Source organism: Chiloscyllium punctatum, chromosome 30 (genome assembly GCF_047496795.1).
Source record: "Chiloscyllium punctatum isolate Juve2018m chromosome 30, sChiPun1.3, whole genome shotgun sequence".
Taxonomy (NCBI): Eukaryota; Metazoa; Chordata; class Chondrichthyes; order Orectolobiformes; family Hemiscylliidae; genus Chiloscyllium; species Chiloscyllium punctatum.
This window is the reverse complement of record NC_092768.1, coordinates 33,208,837-33,226,519: the sequence shown is the minus strand read 5'-3', so window position 1 is coordinate 33,226,519 and position 17,683 is coordinate 33,208,837. Positions and strand designations below refer to the sequence as shown.

The window sequence follows — 17,683 nt, the reverse complement described above, 5'->3', positions numbered from 1 at the left end:
GAATGTGCAAACTCCACACAGACAGTCACCCGAGGTGGGGATTGAACCCAGGTCTCTGGCGCTGTGAGGCAACAGTGCCAACCACTATGCCATCATGCCACCCACTCTGCCACTGTGTGTATCTGTGTGTGTTTTCATGTATATATGCTTCATGTGCATGTGTGTTCATGTGCGCGTGTGGGTTCTAAAATTAGATTGAATCTCACCACAAACTGGAAAATAAATTTTAGTTATAATTATGAATATCAGCAAAAAGATATGAACAGTGGCAATCCCAGTTTAAAAAAAGCACGAGTAATGAAGTCTTACCGTGATTTCTATTGTCTCAGCATTCCAGGGAACCATAAATTTAAAGCCTAGCTCACCAATTTGGTCAGTCAGTTGTGCAGCACTAGATGTGAGTATGTTTTCCCCTTTAATACGCACTGATACATTGATAGGTACATCAACAGCAGCAGAGCCATTGGGATAGGTAACCGATATCTGTAAGACAAACAGCGATAATCAGTGACTTCTGAACAGTGTGAGGTCATGGAGTTTTGGACGGGCCAACAAGGCAAGGGAGTCCATGTTGATTGGGAGGACCCTAGGAAGTAGAAAGGATCAGAGCAACCTTATTGTACATGTCCATAGATCATCGCAAGGTAGACAGGCAGGAGGCTGGAAGAACGCAGCAAGCCAGGCAGCAGCAGGAGGTGGACTAGTTTCAGATGTAACCCTTCTTAGATCGTTGAAGGCAGCAAAACAAGTAGAAAAGGTGATGAAGAAGGAATGTGGGTCAATTGCATTTATTTGTCAAGATGTGGAAGTGAGGGTGTTGGGCTGGGATGGACAAAATTGAAAATCACACGACACCAGGTTATAGTCAAACAGGTTTATTTGAAAATACAAGCTTTCAGAGCGCTGTTCCTTCATCAGGTAAGCTACTTGTCAAAGGAACAGTGCTCTGAGAGCTAGCGAGTGCAAATAAACCTGTTGGACAATAACCTAGTGTTGTGTGATTTTCAGCTTTACTAGTCAAGGTATTGCACACAAGAGCAAGGAGGTGATGATAGAGCCTTATAAGACATCATTTAGCTTATGGCTGGTTACTGCATGTGGTTCTGGTCTCCACAGTCCAAGAAGGATGTGGGGAAGATGCAGAAGAGATTCACCAGGGGATGTTGCCTGAGAAGGAACATTTCAGCAATGCAGAGATACTGGAGAAGCTGGAGTTGTTTTCTTTGGAGCAGGGAAGGCTGACGGGAACACCTGATTGAGAAGTAAGAGATTATGAGGGATATCAATGGCGTAGGTAGGAAGAAATGCTCTCAGTTAATAGAGCAGTGATGCTTAAAGTTCAGGAAATGGTCAGAAAGATGAGAGGGGATTGGTGAAGAAACATCTTCGCCCAGAGAGCGATGTATATCTGAAACTTGCTGCTGAAACTGTAGTAGAGATGATAACCCTCAGAACGTTTAAGAGTTGAACACCAGAAATGCCTTACGATACAAAGATATGGGTCAAGCACTAGAAAATGGAATTGGAGTAGGTGAGTTCTTAATGGCTGGCACTGACATAATGGGCCGAAGGGCCTTTATCCATGCTGCCAAACTTCGATGTCATAAGTGGATCAGGTGGGTTTTTATGACAACCGACATTCGTTCCAATTAGTTTAGTTCCAGATTTTTATTGAGTTCGGATTTCAACATCTGTTGTGTTGGGATTTAACCCATGTCCATACAACATTAGCCTGGAGTTCTGAATTATCCCAGTAACAATGTCTCGATACCACTTCCTTCCCTAATGGGGATAGTAGAATCCTGAGAAGTATTGAAGATCAGTGGAACCTTGGTGTGCATATCCATAGATATGTAGCAGGGCAGGAAGGATCAAGTCAAAAAGTGTGGCATTGGAAAATCACAGCCAGTCAGGCAGCATCTGAGGAGCGGGAGAGTTGACATTTTGAGCATAAGCTCTTCATCAGGATGAGTCTCCTGCTCCTCGGATGCTGCCTGACCATCTGTGCTTTTCCAGCACCACACTTTTTGACTCTGATCTCCAGCATCTGCAATCCTCACTTTCTCCGGGATAAATAAAGTGGTGAAGCAGTATTGGATTCCTACTTTTACTAGCGGAGGCATAGTTTACAAGATGAAGAAGATTAATTGGGGCTGTATAAAATGGAGATTGATGAACAATTGGACCAAGTGCTTAAAACAGTATGAGACCAGATATGGAGCTTGATGACTAGCACAGACACATAGTAATTCAGGGAAACAGACCGGTCGGTCCAACTCATCTGTGCCAACCAAGTTTCCCAAACTAAACTAGTCCCATTTGCCTGCATTTGGCCCATATCCCTCTAAACCTTTCCTATTCATGTACCTCTCCAGTTGTCTTGTAAGCATTGTAACTGTCTCTGCATCTACCACTTCTTCTGGCAGTTCAGTCTACGCACGAACCACCCTCTGTGTGAAAGCCTTGCTCCTCAGATCCCTTTTAAATCTTTCTCCGCCCACCTTAAAAATATGTCCCCCTAGGTTTGAACTACCCCACCCTGGAGAAAAGACCTTTGCTACTCACCTTATCTACGACCCTCATGATTTTATAAACCTCGATAAGGTCAGCCCTCAACCCCCAGCCTAAACCGCCTCTCCTAAACGTCCTAAACCCTCCAGTTCTGACAACATCCTGAACCCAGTCCAATTTAATAATAACCTTCCTATGTCAGGGTGACCAGAACTGTATGGTCTGAGCAATGAAGGTGAGTGTGCTAAATGCCTCTGAGGGGAAAACTCTATTGCAAGGAGGAGAACAAAACACAAGAAGAAACAAAACATAAGAAAAAAAAACATGCAAGTTCCCCTTTAAGTTGCCAACCTGCCAGGAGTTTTCTGCTCCTCTGTCTGATGACCTGGTGGCATTGTCAGGGGAATATGTCAGGGCTGACCATTCTCGTCAGACTCTCAGCATTGTCCTTCCTCTGATATCCCGTCCATTTGTCTTCACCTGAATTTGTTGGCTGGTTTCTGTTACCTCATGATTATCGCAAGTAGTGACATAGTCCGTGTCTGATTGTCCTGGTGTAAGTCACACTGCAGTTCAGTCTCCAGTGTCACAAAGCTAGTCCCTTATTTTTTTTCTAAAAGCTGTTCCTTGGCTCAAAGTGACTCTGTCTTTGATTTTTTTCAGAGGTAACAAACCGGGCCGGGCTCTGATCACTCTGGTTTGGTACAGAGATGAAAAGGATTTTGAGAAGCCTTTTGTTTATATCTAAACAGATGAGATTTCAGGCCAAAGTGGTCATGTTTTAAAAGTGACCTGTAGAATGAAAGGGGAGTGGTCAGCTGTCTCGCTGAGCAGTTTAGTTCAGTCTAGACCTGGTTAGGAGTTCAGCAGTGAGCTGTACAGAAACTCTCTCTCTCCTTCAGCCCTTCTAACTTCAACCTGTAAGCATGTGTTCCATTTGTACTGGTTTTTAAGGGGGTTTGCTTATTGGGACTGTTGTGTATATTCAGAACAGCATAATTAAATCTCGTTTGGATAGACTGAGTTCTGTAGGGCGTTCTTTAATCTGTTCTCTGTGTTTCATTGTGTAATTCTGTGAAGAAATTTTTCTCTGTTTTCAACCTCACTAACTTAATCAGGGTAATTTTCTCTGTACACTTACTGAAACAAATTGGTCTGGGCTGCTTGCTTAAGAAGGTTTTGAGTGGTCTGACCTAGTCCAAAACGTCAGACCTTGCTCGATAGTACAGTGCTCCTTTGGTAACCTATTGGAGCGTGCGCTGCGATTCACTACCTGGGAAGGGACTTGAATCCATTATTTTCAAGCATTGGGATCAGAGTGTTGCTAAGTGAGCATCAGTTGACAGGTTGGGACGCTTGCGGGCTGGGGAAGTGGGGTACCTTACACTGAACTCCAGAAGCTGACGGTAATGGGGGAGCAATGTTGGTTAAAAACCTCTCCCAATCTCACTCACTGTTGAAGCTTAGTGTAAGATGTAAAGTGGCCACTGTCCTCAATCTGACCACATTCACAGCTGGTTTTAGATGCTGTCAGACATTTCATCTACTCTTTGGAATCACTGCTACTCACTGAGCTAGACAATAACTTGTGATTGGCCGATTTACATTTTTTTTACAGGATTCCTACAGGGTGAGAACAGGCCCTTTGGCCCAACAAGTGAACATTGACCCTCCAAGCAGCAACCCACCCAGACCCACTCTCCTCCCCTAATACTCCATATTTACCCCTGACTAATACACCTAAACTGTACATCCCTGAACACGATAGGTTAATTTAGCACGGCCAATTCACCCTAACCTGTACCTCTTTGGACTGTGTGAGGAATACAGAGCATGTGGAGAAAACCCACACAGACACAGGGAGAATGTGCAAACTCCTCACAGACAGTCACCTGAGGCTGGAATCGAACCCGGGTCCCTGGTGCTGTGAGGGAGCAGTGCTGACCACTGAGCCACTGTGCTGGTCCTTTGAAACCTACTTGACACCTAACCGCCAAGTTGCTGAAGGTTTCCAACCTGTTTATTTTCTTTCATTTCTGCCAGCAACTCACTCCTTTGGCAATTAAAGCATGAGTTTCCTCTCACCGCTTTGTGTTTTCTTGACACCCATTCACAGCATTTGACATTACTGGGCAGGCCTGCGTTTATTGCCCGTCCCCAGAGGGCAGTAAAGAGTCAACCAAGTTGCTACGGACCTGGAGTCACATGTAGGCCAGACCAGGTAAGGGATGGCAGTTTCCTTCCCAAGAGGATATTAGTGAACCAGATGGGGCTTTTCTCTGATAATTGGCAACAGACTCATGGTCATCATGAGACTCTTAAGTCTGGATTTTCATTGGATTCAAATCCTACTATCTGCCATGGTGGGATTTAAACCCCAGACCCCAGAACATTACCAGGCCTCCAGAGAATCAATCCAACAATAATACCATTATGCCGTCCCCTCTCCTTTGCCCATGCTGTAATGCTTGCCTTAATGTTGACGATGGGCATATCCTTGCAACATTAGATCGCCTGATCACCCTTCGTCTCTGCATTGTCAATGGGTCACTTCACTTTGCACCAGATTGAGAGCATCTGCTGAATCTTACCAGATACTGGCTCAGTGCCATAGAATCATGAGGAAGAGGAGCCGGTGTTGGACTGGGCTGGACAAAGTTAAAAATCATACAACTCCAGGTTACAGTCCAACAGGTTTATTTGGCCACACTAGCTAGTGCTTCCAAATAAACCTGTTAGGCTATAACCTGATGTTATGTAATTTTTAACTTTGTCGTAGAATCATCCAGCATGGAAAGAGACCAGCTTCAGTCCAATCACTCCCTGCTGACCATAATCCCAAACTGAACTAATCCCACCTGCCTACTCCTGGCCTATAATCCATCCAAACATTTCCTATCCATGAACTTATCTCAGTATATTTTAAATATTGTGACTGTACCCGCATCCACCATTTTCTCTGGAAGTCCATTCTGCACATGAACCATCCTCGATGTAAAAAATTTGCTTCCTCATGTCTTTGGTAAATCTCTCTCCTCACATCTTCAAAATGTGTCCCCGAGACTTGAAATCCCCAGTCCGTTCATCTTAACTATACCCCTCATGATGTTATAAACCTCTCTAAGGTCACCCCTCAACTTCCAACGCTGCAGGGAAAACAGTCCCAGCCGTTGAGTTTCATTCAAGCTGAGGGTGTTTCGGGTCGCGAGCATCCAAAACTCATCATCTTGTTAAGCACACTGATGTGTACAAACCCACCCCATTCAAATCTCTCCCCAAATGCTCGTCCAAATCTCCTACTTACCAGAAGCAGAAATATGTCCCACTCCTGCACCCTGCTATGATATTTGGTGGGCAGTCTAGAGCTCCCACGCAGATGTTTGTCACATTACTTGCCCTCCTTTCCAATGCAAGGCACGAAAGATGAAACTGACAGCCTGCTAGATTTTACTGCACCCAAAATTGCCACAGGGAGAAAGTGAGGACTGGTGGAGAGTCAGAGTCGAAAAGTGCGGCGCTGGAAAAGCGCAGCAGGTCAGGCAGCATCTGAGGAGCAGGAGAGTCGACGTTTCAAGCATAAGCCCTTCATCAGCTTCACATTCCTGATGAAGGGCTTATGCCCAAAACATTGACTGTCCTGCTCCTCGGATGCTGCCTGACCTGCTGCGCTTTTCCAGCGCCACACTTTTCGAGTTTGAAATTGGCCCAGCCTCAGGGCCCAGTTTGGCCGTGCAAGCACGCCAGCGATATGGGACGAAGTGGGACAGATCTTTCACTAACACCTCTGATTCCAGGGACATCAGCTGGAGGGGGAGTGATACTGGGAGAAACTATTTGCCAAGAAACTAGGGAACTTGACCCATTGGTTCCAGACTCCTCTAAAGCAGCACAGCGACTCAGTGGCTAGCACTGTAGCCTGACAACGCTAGGGGCCCAGGTTCAATTCCAGCCTTGGGTGACTGTCTGTGTGGGGTTTCCTCCCACAGTCCAAAGATATGCAGGTTAGGTGGATTGGCCTTGCTAATTTGCCCCATAGTGTTCAGGGGCATGCAGACACTTTGACCAACTCAGTAACCTTGCATCTCAAGAAGTGATTTGTATCTGCTTTAAGAATTTTCAAAGACACTGCCTTTCAAGGAAGGGTGTTTCAAAGATTCATAATCCTCTTTGAGAAAATAAATGTCCTTGTTTTTGCGTTCAAGGGACAACCCCTTATTTTGAAACTGTGACCCGCAACCCCAAATCGATACTTAGCAAGAAGTACATATATACCAGGGAGTAAAAGTCAGTTCCAGGTGTAAAATAGGGTTTTGTCGCCACGAAGCTGATGCTGTAGGATGAGTCTTGAAATGATATGTTGTCCAATAAGGTGATTTCACGATTACCTGCATTGAAAAAGAACAATAACAACTTGCAACTTTAATGCAGCGAAAGAGCCCAAGAGCAATGACCAGACACAATTCAGAAACAATCTACAGAACAACATTATAGGTCAGTTATCTAAAAACTGAGGTCAATAGGCATCTGAAAGAAGGCAAGTGAGAGAAAGTCAGAGGAATTGTGGGAGGAATGCCAAATATTAGAGCCTGGGTAGCTCTAGACACAATTGCCCATTTCAGAGAAAAAAAAATTTACAAGACATGCTTTATTAGAGGTTGCAAGTTTGGAAGGTTCTGTATAAGAATTGGGAGGTCATGTTGTGGCTACACAGGACATTGGTTTGGCCACGATTGGAAAAACTGCATTCAGTTCTGGGGTCCCTGCTACAGGTAAAATGTTGTTAAACCTGAAAGTGTGCAGAAAAGATTTACAAGGATGCTGAAGGGTTGGAAGACTTGAACTAAAGGAAGAGGCTGAATAGGTTGGGTCTGTTTTCCCTGCAGTGTTGGAGGTTGAGGGGTGACCTTATAGAGGTTTATAAAATCAAGAGGGGCATGGGTAGGATAAATTGACAAGGTTATTTCCCCAGAGTAGGGGAGTCCAAAACTAGAGAGTATAGATTTAAGATGAGGGGGGAAAGATTTTAAAGAGACTTCATGGGCAGGTTTTTCACATAGAGGGTGGTACATACATGGAATGAGCTGCCAGAGGAAGTGGTGGAGGCTGGTACAATTACAGCACTTAAAGGGCATCTGGATGGGTATATGAATAGGAAGGGTTGAGAAGGATATGGGCCAAATGCTGGCAAATGGGACGAGATTTAGGTAAGATATCTGGTCGACATGGACGAGTTGAAGGGTCAGATTCCATGCTGTACATCTCTGTGACTCTGCGGCTATGAGTCTTGGTGAGGTGCTGGTGCATATCTTGTTGAGGGTATACTGTTGTCGCTGTGTGATGCTGGCAGAGGGTGTGAACAGTAAAGGTGCAAGATGCAGTGTCACTCTTTACCTTCAAAGGTGTCAAGTCCCTTCAGTGCTGTTAGACCCAATCGCATTCAGGCAAATGGAGAGTTTTCCAAAACGCTCCTGACATGTGCCTCACAGATGGTGGAGAGATACTGGGGTGTCAGGAGGTGGCTTACTCAGCACTGAGTTCCCAGCCTCTAACCTGCTGTCGTAGGCATGCTATTTGTACATATCATTAATTAACCTGCTCGGGTATCTTATGACCCACCTGTAGGTTAGGTGGGATTTGAACATGGGCCTCCTGTCTCAGGGGTATGAACATGACCACTGCACTACAAGACAGTTGGTCCTTTTCAGCTTTGTTGGCAACTAAAATTCGAGATGTGAGACGAGCGTGGAGACTATGCAGAATCTTTGAGGATGTCGTAAGTATAGAACAGCTGGAATAAGTATAGATAAGTTCATAAAGAGGTAACACACAAGTATGCGAATTGTAACCAGTGGTCTATTGGGGGACAATGTCAAAGATGGAGTAGAGTCATAGAGTCATAGAAAGAGGGTGAATGTAGCACAATGAAAATCAGGTGGTGGTCATCAGTGTTTTGGCTGAAGGCAGATTTACAGGAAAATTAGTAGGTCTCCCAGAATAGCACTGAAGTCTTGAAGCCTGATGATAATAGAAGCAAAGGTCAACCTTCCCACTGCAAATAGACCCATGTCAGCCCAGAGAGGTCAAATCATAGAGTCATAGAGCTGTACTGCACAAAAACAGACCCTTCAGTCCAACTCGTCCATGCCAACCAGGTATCCCAACCTAATCCAGTCCCACCTACCAGCACCTGACCCATATCCCTCCAAACCCTTCCTATTCATATACCCATCCAGATACCTTTTAAATGTTGTAACTGTACCAGTCTCCACCACTAGCTCTGGCAGCTCATTCCATACACACACTTCCTTCTATGTTAACAAGTTGCCCCTTAGGTCCCTTTCAAATATTCTTCCATTCACCTTAAACCCATGCCCTCTGGTCTTGTTAGACCTTGGAGACCAGGTTGATCGTTCCTTGAAAGTGGAGTCACAGGAAGACAGGATAGTAAAGACGACATTTGGTATGCTTGTCTTTATTAGAGGGTGCGTTGAGAATAAGAGTTGGGATCATGTTGTGGCTGTACAGGACATTGGTTCAGCCACCTTTGGAATATTGCATTCAATTCTGGTCTCCCTGCCATAGGATGTTAAAAATCACACAACACCAGGTTATAGTCCAACAGATTTATTTGGAAACAATAGCTTTCGGAGCACTGTTCCTTCATCAGGTGGTTGATCAGGCATCCGAAAGCTAGTGCTTCCAAATAAACCTGTTGGCTATAACCTAGTGTTGTGTGATTTTTAACTTTGGACACCCCAATCCAATGCCGGGTCCTCCATATCACGCCATAGGAAGGATAACGTTAAACAAATGCCATGAAGGAAATGCAGAGCATCTGATGGCTTGGTTTAATTCAAATGCAATACAGGGATAAATCAGAAACTAAAATTGTGATCGATCTGATTCGCCAACAGAAAATGGCTGGGGAGTGCAATGGAATTGCTTTCAGGAAGATTGTAGTGGGGACTGATGATAACACCCTAAGCTGTTGGAGAACATGTCAAACATGGGGACTAGTGATAATGCCCATTGCTGTTGGAGAGCATTTCAGTGGTGGGGACTGGTGATAACGCCCATGGATGTTGGAGAGTGTTTTATTAATGGGGATTGGTGACAATGCCCAAGGCTGTGGAGAACATTTCAGTGGTGGGGATTGGTGTTAATGGACATGGCTATTGGAGAACATTTCAGTGGTGGGGATTGGTGACAATGCCCATGGCTGTTGGAGAACATTTCAGTAATGGGGGCTGGTTACAATGCCCATGGCTTTTGGAGAACACTTCAGTGGTGGGGATTGTGATAAGCAATGGCTGCAATATTGAATCTCAAAGAAACAAGGTAAACAGCTAATAAACATTGGCGATTGCTTAACATGCGAAGATAAAGAACAGCTCAAGTTTGATGATCACTTACCATTTTTATCAGAAATCTCCGCTTGAATGTACAACATGCCGTTCTTGAACTTGTCCATCCCTCCTTTCTGACTTATGTTGTTGATCAGATCGATCGTTTCTAAAGTCACACGAAAGTCTCTGTTCTGTGACTGCAAGCAGAATTCAAGATGTATTCCATAAAGTGAGAGGTGAAAGGCTGACAAACCCGCAGGGGCTGATAATCTACATGCCAAGGGTACTAAAGGAAGCGGCCCTGGGAATATTGGATGCATTGGTGGTCAGTTTCCAAAACTCTGCAGACTTCAGATCAATCCCTTCTGGTCCTATTTGCCTGCGCTTGGCCAATACCCTTCTAAACCATTCCTGTTCAGATACCCACCCAGACGCCTTTTAAATGGTGTCATTGTACCAGCCTCCAACACTTCCTCTGGCAGCTCATTCTGTAAATGCACCACCCTCTGCCCCTTAGGTCCTTTCTATATCTTTCCCCTCTCACCCTAAACCTATGCCCTCTAGTTTTGGAGTCCTTCCGCATGGGGAAAAAGACTTTGACTATTTACCCTATCCATGCCCCTGATGATTTTATAAACCTCTATAAGGTCACCCATCAGCCTCCAAATTGCAGAAGGATGTTAATATTTTGGAAGCAGTTCAGAGAAGGTTTACTAGATTAATCCCTGGAATGTGCAGATTACCTCATGAGGATAGGCTTGACAGGCTAGGCCTACATCCTCTGGCATTTAGGAGACTCAGAGGTGACTCAATTGAAACAGATAAGATCCTGAGGGAACTTGACCAAGTGGATGTTGAAAGGGTGTCTTGTCTTGTGGGAGAATCCAGAACTTGGATTAAAAGCAAGAGGGTGTCCATTTAAAACAGAATTGTGGAAACATTTTCTGTCAGAGAGTTGTGAGTTGTTGGAATTCTCTTCCTGAAAAGACAGTGGATGCAGAATCTTCAAACATTTTTAAGGCAGCCATTGATCCTTGATAACCAAGGAATGAAAGGTTATCAGGGATGTGTAGGAATGTCAGATTGACATGAAAGTCAGATCAGCCGTGATGTTACTGGATGATGGAGTAGGTTTAAGTGATCCACTCTTGGTCGTCCCAGGAGTCATGTGTAGGCCCAATGGGGTAAGGATGGCAGATAGATTTCAGGGTCAGTCAATCATAATAGCAAGGCTTCAATTACTGTGACTAGCCTTCAGGTTGAGTATTAGCCCAGGACCTCTCTGGATTACCATTTGAGAGACAGTACCATTACCACATCATTTTACAACAGGGGATAATATCAGAGGAGATTGATCGGTCTGCCAGATTTCTTTTAGATTATTTACAGTGTGGAAACAGGCCCTTCGGCCCAACAAGTCCACACCGACCCGCCGAAGCACAACCATTCCCCTACATTTACTCCTGAACCTAACTCTACGGGCAATTTAGCATGGCCAATTCACTTAACCTGCACATCTTTGGACTGTGGGAGGAAACCAGAGGAAACCCACGTAGACACGGGGAGAATGCGCAAACTCCACACAGACAGTTGCTTGAGGCGGGAATTGAACCCAGATCTCTGGCGCTGTGAGGCAGCAGTGCTAACCACTGTGCCACCGTGCCGCCCACAGATGAGGATTATTGACACCATTTTTCCTTCTGAATCAGTGGATTGTATTCCATGATTTGAGTAAAGTCATAGAGTCATTAAGGGTGGAAACAGGCCCGTCAGACCAACCATAATCCCAAACTAAACTAATCCCACGTGCCTGCACTTGGTCCATCTCTCTACACAACGTTCCTATTCTTGTACTTATCTAAGTGTCTTTTAAACATTGTTACTGCTCCTGCATCCACCACTTCATCTGGAAGTTCATTCCACATACTTTTTAAAATCTCTCTCCTCTCACCTCAAACATACGCCCATCCGTCTTGAGATCACCCACCCGAGGGAAAAGAGACCAACCATTAACCATATCTGTACCCCTCATGGTTTTATAAAGTCACCTCTCAACCTCCTATGCTCCAATGAAAATGTCCAGGCCTATCCAGCCTTTCTTTATAACTCAAACCTTCTGCACCCAGCAGCATCCTGGTAAATCTCTTCTTAATATCCAGCTTAACATCCTTCCTGTAACAGGGTGATCCGTACTGGACACTGTCCTCCAGAGGAGGTCTGAGGGCTACTCTCTTGGAAGGTGCCACCTTTCTGATGAAAATTTGAAGCTGAGTACTTGACTGCTGGTGCTGATAGCATGAGCATCTTTGGTGTTTGCTGAACACTGGAGGAGATAATGTGAGGGAAGCAGGTTTTGTGGTAACTTTCGAAAGCGATTTTGATAAATATTTGCAGGATTGTGGAACTTGGGGCTAATTGCATACATCTTTCAAAGACCTAAAAGCACACTGAGCAATGTATACATCACAATGTATATTTCTTTGCATCACAATTAAGGTCAGTGCTGTAAGAGTAATGGACATTGATGGGGACATGCAGATTCGATTTTACTGTACTGACATTCATCTGACATTCTGCTCTGTTATGGACGAACTAAACTGACCCTGGGGCCACCGACAAAAGATGATCAATACAGCTTCTCATTGCTGGGAGTATTGCAGCAGAAGTTTTGTGTTTGCATTTCCCGCTCCTGAGCGATTGCTGGTCTCTCTCACACAATCTCGAAAACTGCTGACTTACACAAGAGATTGGGTGTAGATTTGATAAGGGGACCCTGTGACCCAAAACCGTAGTTATCCCAAAGGTCGCGTTGCCATGAAAATCACAATGGGATTTAGCACTGCAAGAGAGAAATAAAAAGAAAACAAATAGAGTGAAAAGTGTAGACAGAACTGCTGGGAATCACATTTTTTAGAAAGAAAGCTGTAGATGTAGTGGTAATATCACCGGACTCAAATCCCGTCACCTCGGTGAAAGATGCTCTTTGGTCTGTCCAAAACCTGTCGGTCTTCTAGAGCAACGAGTTGACCCTGACCGAGTGTTGCAGGCTGGCACATCCCAAGGTCCAGGACTACGTGCTGAGGGATGTACTGAAGCTTGGGGCAGCTGCTGGGAAAGACCACCGTCTGGGGCCTTCCTGCTGAAGGTAAATGGGGGTCCATTCAGTTATCAGACCTTCCTAGTGCCCCAAATATATGTAAATATAATCTTGCACAAGTAAGAGATGTCTTTGGCTTGTTTACTGGATAGAGTCAAATTCTAATAATTTGGATAGAGACAAATTTAAATTTTAATAGAGTCAAATTCGAAACCAATTCTTTGTTTCGTCATATGCTACTGTAGAACCAAACTGTTTCAGGGTCTATGTAGATAAAGATTTTTTTAAATGAATAAAATATATTTTTGAAATAAAAGAAAATTCCAGAAACACAGGCTAACATTCTGAGGTCCTGAGCTGCACAATGGCAACCAACAGACAAAAGTCAACGCGTCAAACAAGACAGATCTGACACCAAAAGTAAGTGGGAGCAGAATACTACAGGAAGACCATCTGGCTCACTCATGCAAGTTAAGGAAGGAAATTTGACATCTTTGAATAATGTCTCTGTACAGGTTGATTAGAAAATGTGCTTAACTATTTTTCAAAAATCATTTACATGGGTTCACAAAGCTGGGGATGCAATAGTTATACAAACAATGGGTTGAGAAAAGATTTACACAGAGCATCCTGAGTACCGTGACACATGAGGGCAATAGAACTATATGACAATCCCCTCTAATACCCCCAGGTGTGGGAAAATCAAGCGAAATGACAAACGCTCTGCCAATCCAACATTCGGCTTTCTACCGTTACACATGACTCTATAACGTTCTCCTTTTTGGGTCAATTCCTCTCTCCTTCCAACCACCTTGAAAATTAAAACATTTAAAACATTTAAAACAATTATCTTGGGGATTTAAATGAAAGAACTATACTTTCCACATTGTTACATTTTCTCACGTATCAAAGAAACTCCCTGTTCCCCCGACAAAGGGGAGGGATAGGAGTGTGTTACTTACCGTACTTGGATTGTGACTGAGAAGGAGGCATTAGTTACCAAATAGTGCCAATGATCTGGGATTATCCTCACATCAAATTTGGGTAACTCTGCAAAGACAAATCAGGTTGAATTAAAATTGAGGCAACTGGCTGCCTGGTGAATTACAGCGCTCAGGAAAGGAACGTGAGAGTTGGCAACTTGCGGTACTGCTCAATGTCTAATATCATCACATGAGCAAGATTTATGACCAACTCCAGCAGTTCAAAACCGGGTGCCCTGAGGATGCCATGGGCGTCAGACTGGTATTCAACCAAGACCCTGTAACCTCTGCCTGGGCACTGGACCAACCCAGATTCAATGGGGACAGCATACCAGATGGTGGGTATATAAGCGGGTTTCCCACATGGTGAAGTTACAGCATGTTAAATGGTGGAAATGGCATGTAATTGTCAAGACAAAGTGATCCCATAACCAAAAGATCAGATCAAACATCAACTGTCCTGCCACGTGCGCTCCTGAATGGGAATGGACAATGAACGGACTAACTGAAGGGATAGGCTCGTTCAGTATCTTTTCCAACAATACAGTTCCATAAGGTAGGTTGAGAAGTGGCAGCTCAGTCACAGCTTCCGAGTGTAGCTCATTCAGAATCCTAGTGCAGCTCATTCAGAATCCTAGTGCAGCTCATTCAGAATCCTAGTGCAGTTCATTCAGAATCCTAGTGCAGTTCATTCAGAATCCTAGTGCAGTTCATTCAGAATCCTAGTGCAGTTCATTCAGAATCCTAATGAAATTTATTCAGAATCCTGGTAACACTCATTCAAAATCCTAGTAAAACTCATTCAGAATCCTGCTGCAATTCATTCAGAATCCCAGTGTAATTCATTCAGAATCCTTGTACAATACATTTTGAATCCTAGTGCAGATCATTCAGATCTGAGTACAGTTTATTCAGAACCTGGGTGCAGCTCATTTAGAATCCTACCACAGCTCATTCAGAATCTTAATGCAGTTCACTGAGACTTCACGTGTGATTCACTGAGAATACTAGTTCAGTTCATTCAGATTGAATAGGGTTCCCCCATAGTAGGCTCATTCATAAAGTTAGAAAGTATGGGATAGAGGGAGATTTGGCTATCTGGATTCAGAATTGGCTGGCTGACAGAAGGCAGAGAGTGGTTGTAGATGGAAAGTATTCTGCCTGGAGGTCAGTGTTGAGTGGGGTCCCGCAGGGGTCTGTTCTTGGGCCTCTGCTCTTTGTAGTTTTTATAAATGACTTGGATGAGGAGGTTGAGGGGTAAGTAAGTATATGTGCAGATGACACAAAGGTTGGAGGTGTCGTCGATAGTATCGAGGGCTACTGCAGGTTGCAGCGCGACGTAGACAGGATGCAGAGCTGGGCTGAGAAATGGCAGATGGAGTTCAACCTGGATAAATGTGAAGTGATGCATTTTGGAAGGTCGAACTCGAATGCTGAATATAGGATTAATGACAGGATTCTTGGCAGTGTGGAAGAACAGAGGGATCTGGGTGTGCAAGTACATAGATCCCTCAAAGTTGCCACCCAAGTGGATAGGGTTGTTAAGAAAACAGATGCTGTTTTGGCTTTCATTAACAGGGGGATCGAGTTTTAAGAGCCACGAGGTTTTGTTACATCTCTACAAGTCCCTGGTGAGAGCACACTTGGAATACTGTGTCCAGTTCTAGTTGCCCTACTATAGGAATGATACAGAGGCTTTGGAGAGGGTGCAAAGAAGGTTTACCAGGATACTACCTGGACTGGAGGGCTTGCCTAAATGAAGAAAGGTTGAATAAGCTCAGACTTTTCTCTTGGAGTGAAGGAGGAAGAGAGGAGACCTGGTCAAGGTGAACAAAATAATGAGTGGCATAGATAGAGTCAATAGTCAGAGAATTTTCCCCAGGGCAGGGTTGACTGGTACAAGGGGTTATAGTTTAAAGATATTATTAAGGAGACATCAGAGGTAGGTTCTTTATGCAGAGAGTTGTGAATGTATGGTGGTGGTGGAAGCAGAGTCATTGGGGACATTTAAGTGACTGCTGGACATGCACATCGATAGCAGTGAGTTGAGGGATGCATAGGCAAGTTATTATATTTTACATTAGGATTAAATCTCAGCACATCGTGGGCCAAAGGGCCTGTTCTGTGCTGTACATTTTTAATGTTCTATGTTCTAATCCTCATGCAACTTGTTCGGAATCCTAGTGCAACTCGTTCAGAATCCTCATCCAACTCATTTAGACTCCTAATGCAGTTCAATCAGAATCCACATGCAGTTCACTCCAAATTCTTCATTCAGATTCCTCATGCAATTCACTCAGTATCCTAGCGCAGTCCTTTCAGAATCCTAGCGCATGTCATTCAGAATCCTAGTGCAGTTCATATAGAACCGTCGTGACATTCACACAGAATCCGAGTGCAGTTCACTCAGAATCTGAGTGCAGCTCATTTAGAATTCTACCATAGCTCATTCAGAATCCTAATGCAGCTCACTGAGACTTCACGTGCAATTCATTCAGAATCCTCGTGCAACTCATTCAACATCCGAGTGCAGTTTGTTCAGAATCCTAGTGCAGTTCATTCAAAATACTTCATTCAGAATTCTGTAGCAACTCATTCAGAATCCTAGTGCACACCATTCAGAACTCGACTGCAGTTCATATAGAACCGTAGTGACATTCATACAGAATCCCAGTGCAACTCATTCGGAATCCGCGTGCAGTTCATTCAGAATCTGAACACAGTTTATTCAGAATCCTAGTGTAACTCATTCAAATCCTCATGCTGTACATTCCGAATCCTAGTGCAATTCATTCAGAATCCTAGCGCAGCTCACTCAGAATCCTCGTCCTTTACATTCCGAATCCTAGTACAGCTCATTCCAAATCCTGGTGCAACTGATTCAGAATCCTCGTGCTGTACATTCCGAATCCTGGTGCAGCTCATTCCGAATCCTAGTGCAGCTCATTCCGAATCCTCATCCTTTACATTCCGAATCCAGGTGCAGCTCATTCGGAATCCTAGTGCTGTAGATTCCGAATCCTGGTGCAGCTCATTCCGAATCCTGGTGCAACTGATTCAGAATCCTCGTGCTGTACATTCCGAATCCTGGTGCAGCTCATTCCGAATCCTCGTGCTGTAGATTCCGAATCCTAGTGCAGCTCATTCCGAATCCTCGTGCTGTAGATTCCGAATCCTAGTGCAGCTCATTCGGAATCCTAGTGCTGTAGATTCTGAATCCTGGTGCAGCTCATTCCGAATCCTGGTGCAACTGATTCAGAATCCTCGTGCTGTAGATTCCGAATCCTGGTGCAGCTCATTCAGAATCCTCGTGCTATACATTCCGAATCCTGGTGCAGCTCATTCGGAATCCTAGTGCTGTACATTCCGAATCCTAGTACAGCACATTCCGAATCCTGGTGCAACTGATTCAGAATCCTCGTGCTGTACATTCCGAATCCTGGTGCAGCTCATTCCGAATCCTAGTGCAGCTCATTCCGAATCCTCATCCTTTACATTCCGAATCCAGGTGCAGCTCATTCGGAATCCTAGTGCTGTAGATTCCGAATCCTGGTGCAGCTCATTCCGAATCCTGGTGCAACTGATTCAGAATCCTCGTGCTGTACATTCCGAATCCTGGTGCAGCTCATTCCGAATCCTCGTGCTGTAGATTCCGAATCCTAGTGCAGCTCATTCCGAATCCTCGTGCTGTAGATTCCGAATCCTAGTGCAGCTCATTCGGAATCCTAGTGCTGTAGATTCCGAAT

General features: G+C 44.4%; 1 protein-coding gene across 3 annotated transcripts in view; it reads right to left on the bottom strand.

Moving 5' to 3' along the window:
- LOC140455401 (complement C3-like) overlaps nucleotides 1-17,683 on the bottom strand; it is a 95,258-nt gene that overhangs the window by 43,577 nt on the left and 33,998 nt on the right. Inside the window, exons 7-12 of one of the 3 annotated variants that reach the window (XM_072550217.1) lie at nucleotides 13,917-14,004; nucleotides 12,823-12,996; nucleotides 12,597-12,696; nucleotides 9,925-10,054; nucleotides 6,784-6,896; nucleotides 310-483 (exon numbers count right to left, since the gene is read on the bottom strand). In XM_072550217.1, the coding sequence (XP_072406318.1) occupies nucleotides 310-483; nucleotides 6,784-6,896; nucleotides 9,925-10,054; nucleotides 12,597-12,696; nucleotides 12,823-12,996; nucleotides 13,917-14,004 (779 nt within the window). The remainder of the gene's footprint in view (nucleotides 1-309; nucleotides 484-6,783; nucleotides 6,897-9,924; nucleotides 10,055-12,596; nucleotides 12,697-12,822; nucleotides 12,997-13,916; nucleotides 14,005-17,683) is intronic. The other 2 variants (XM_072550218.1, XM_072550219.1) reach the window with 2 other exon arrangements.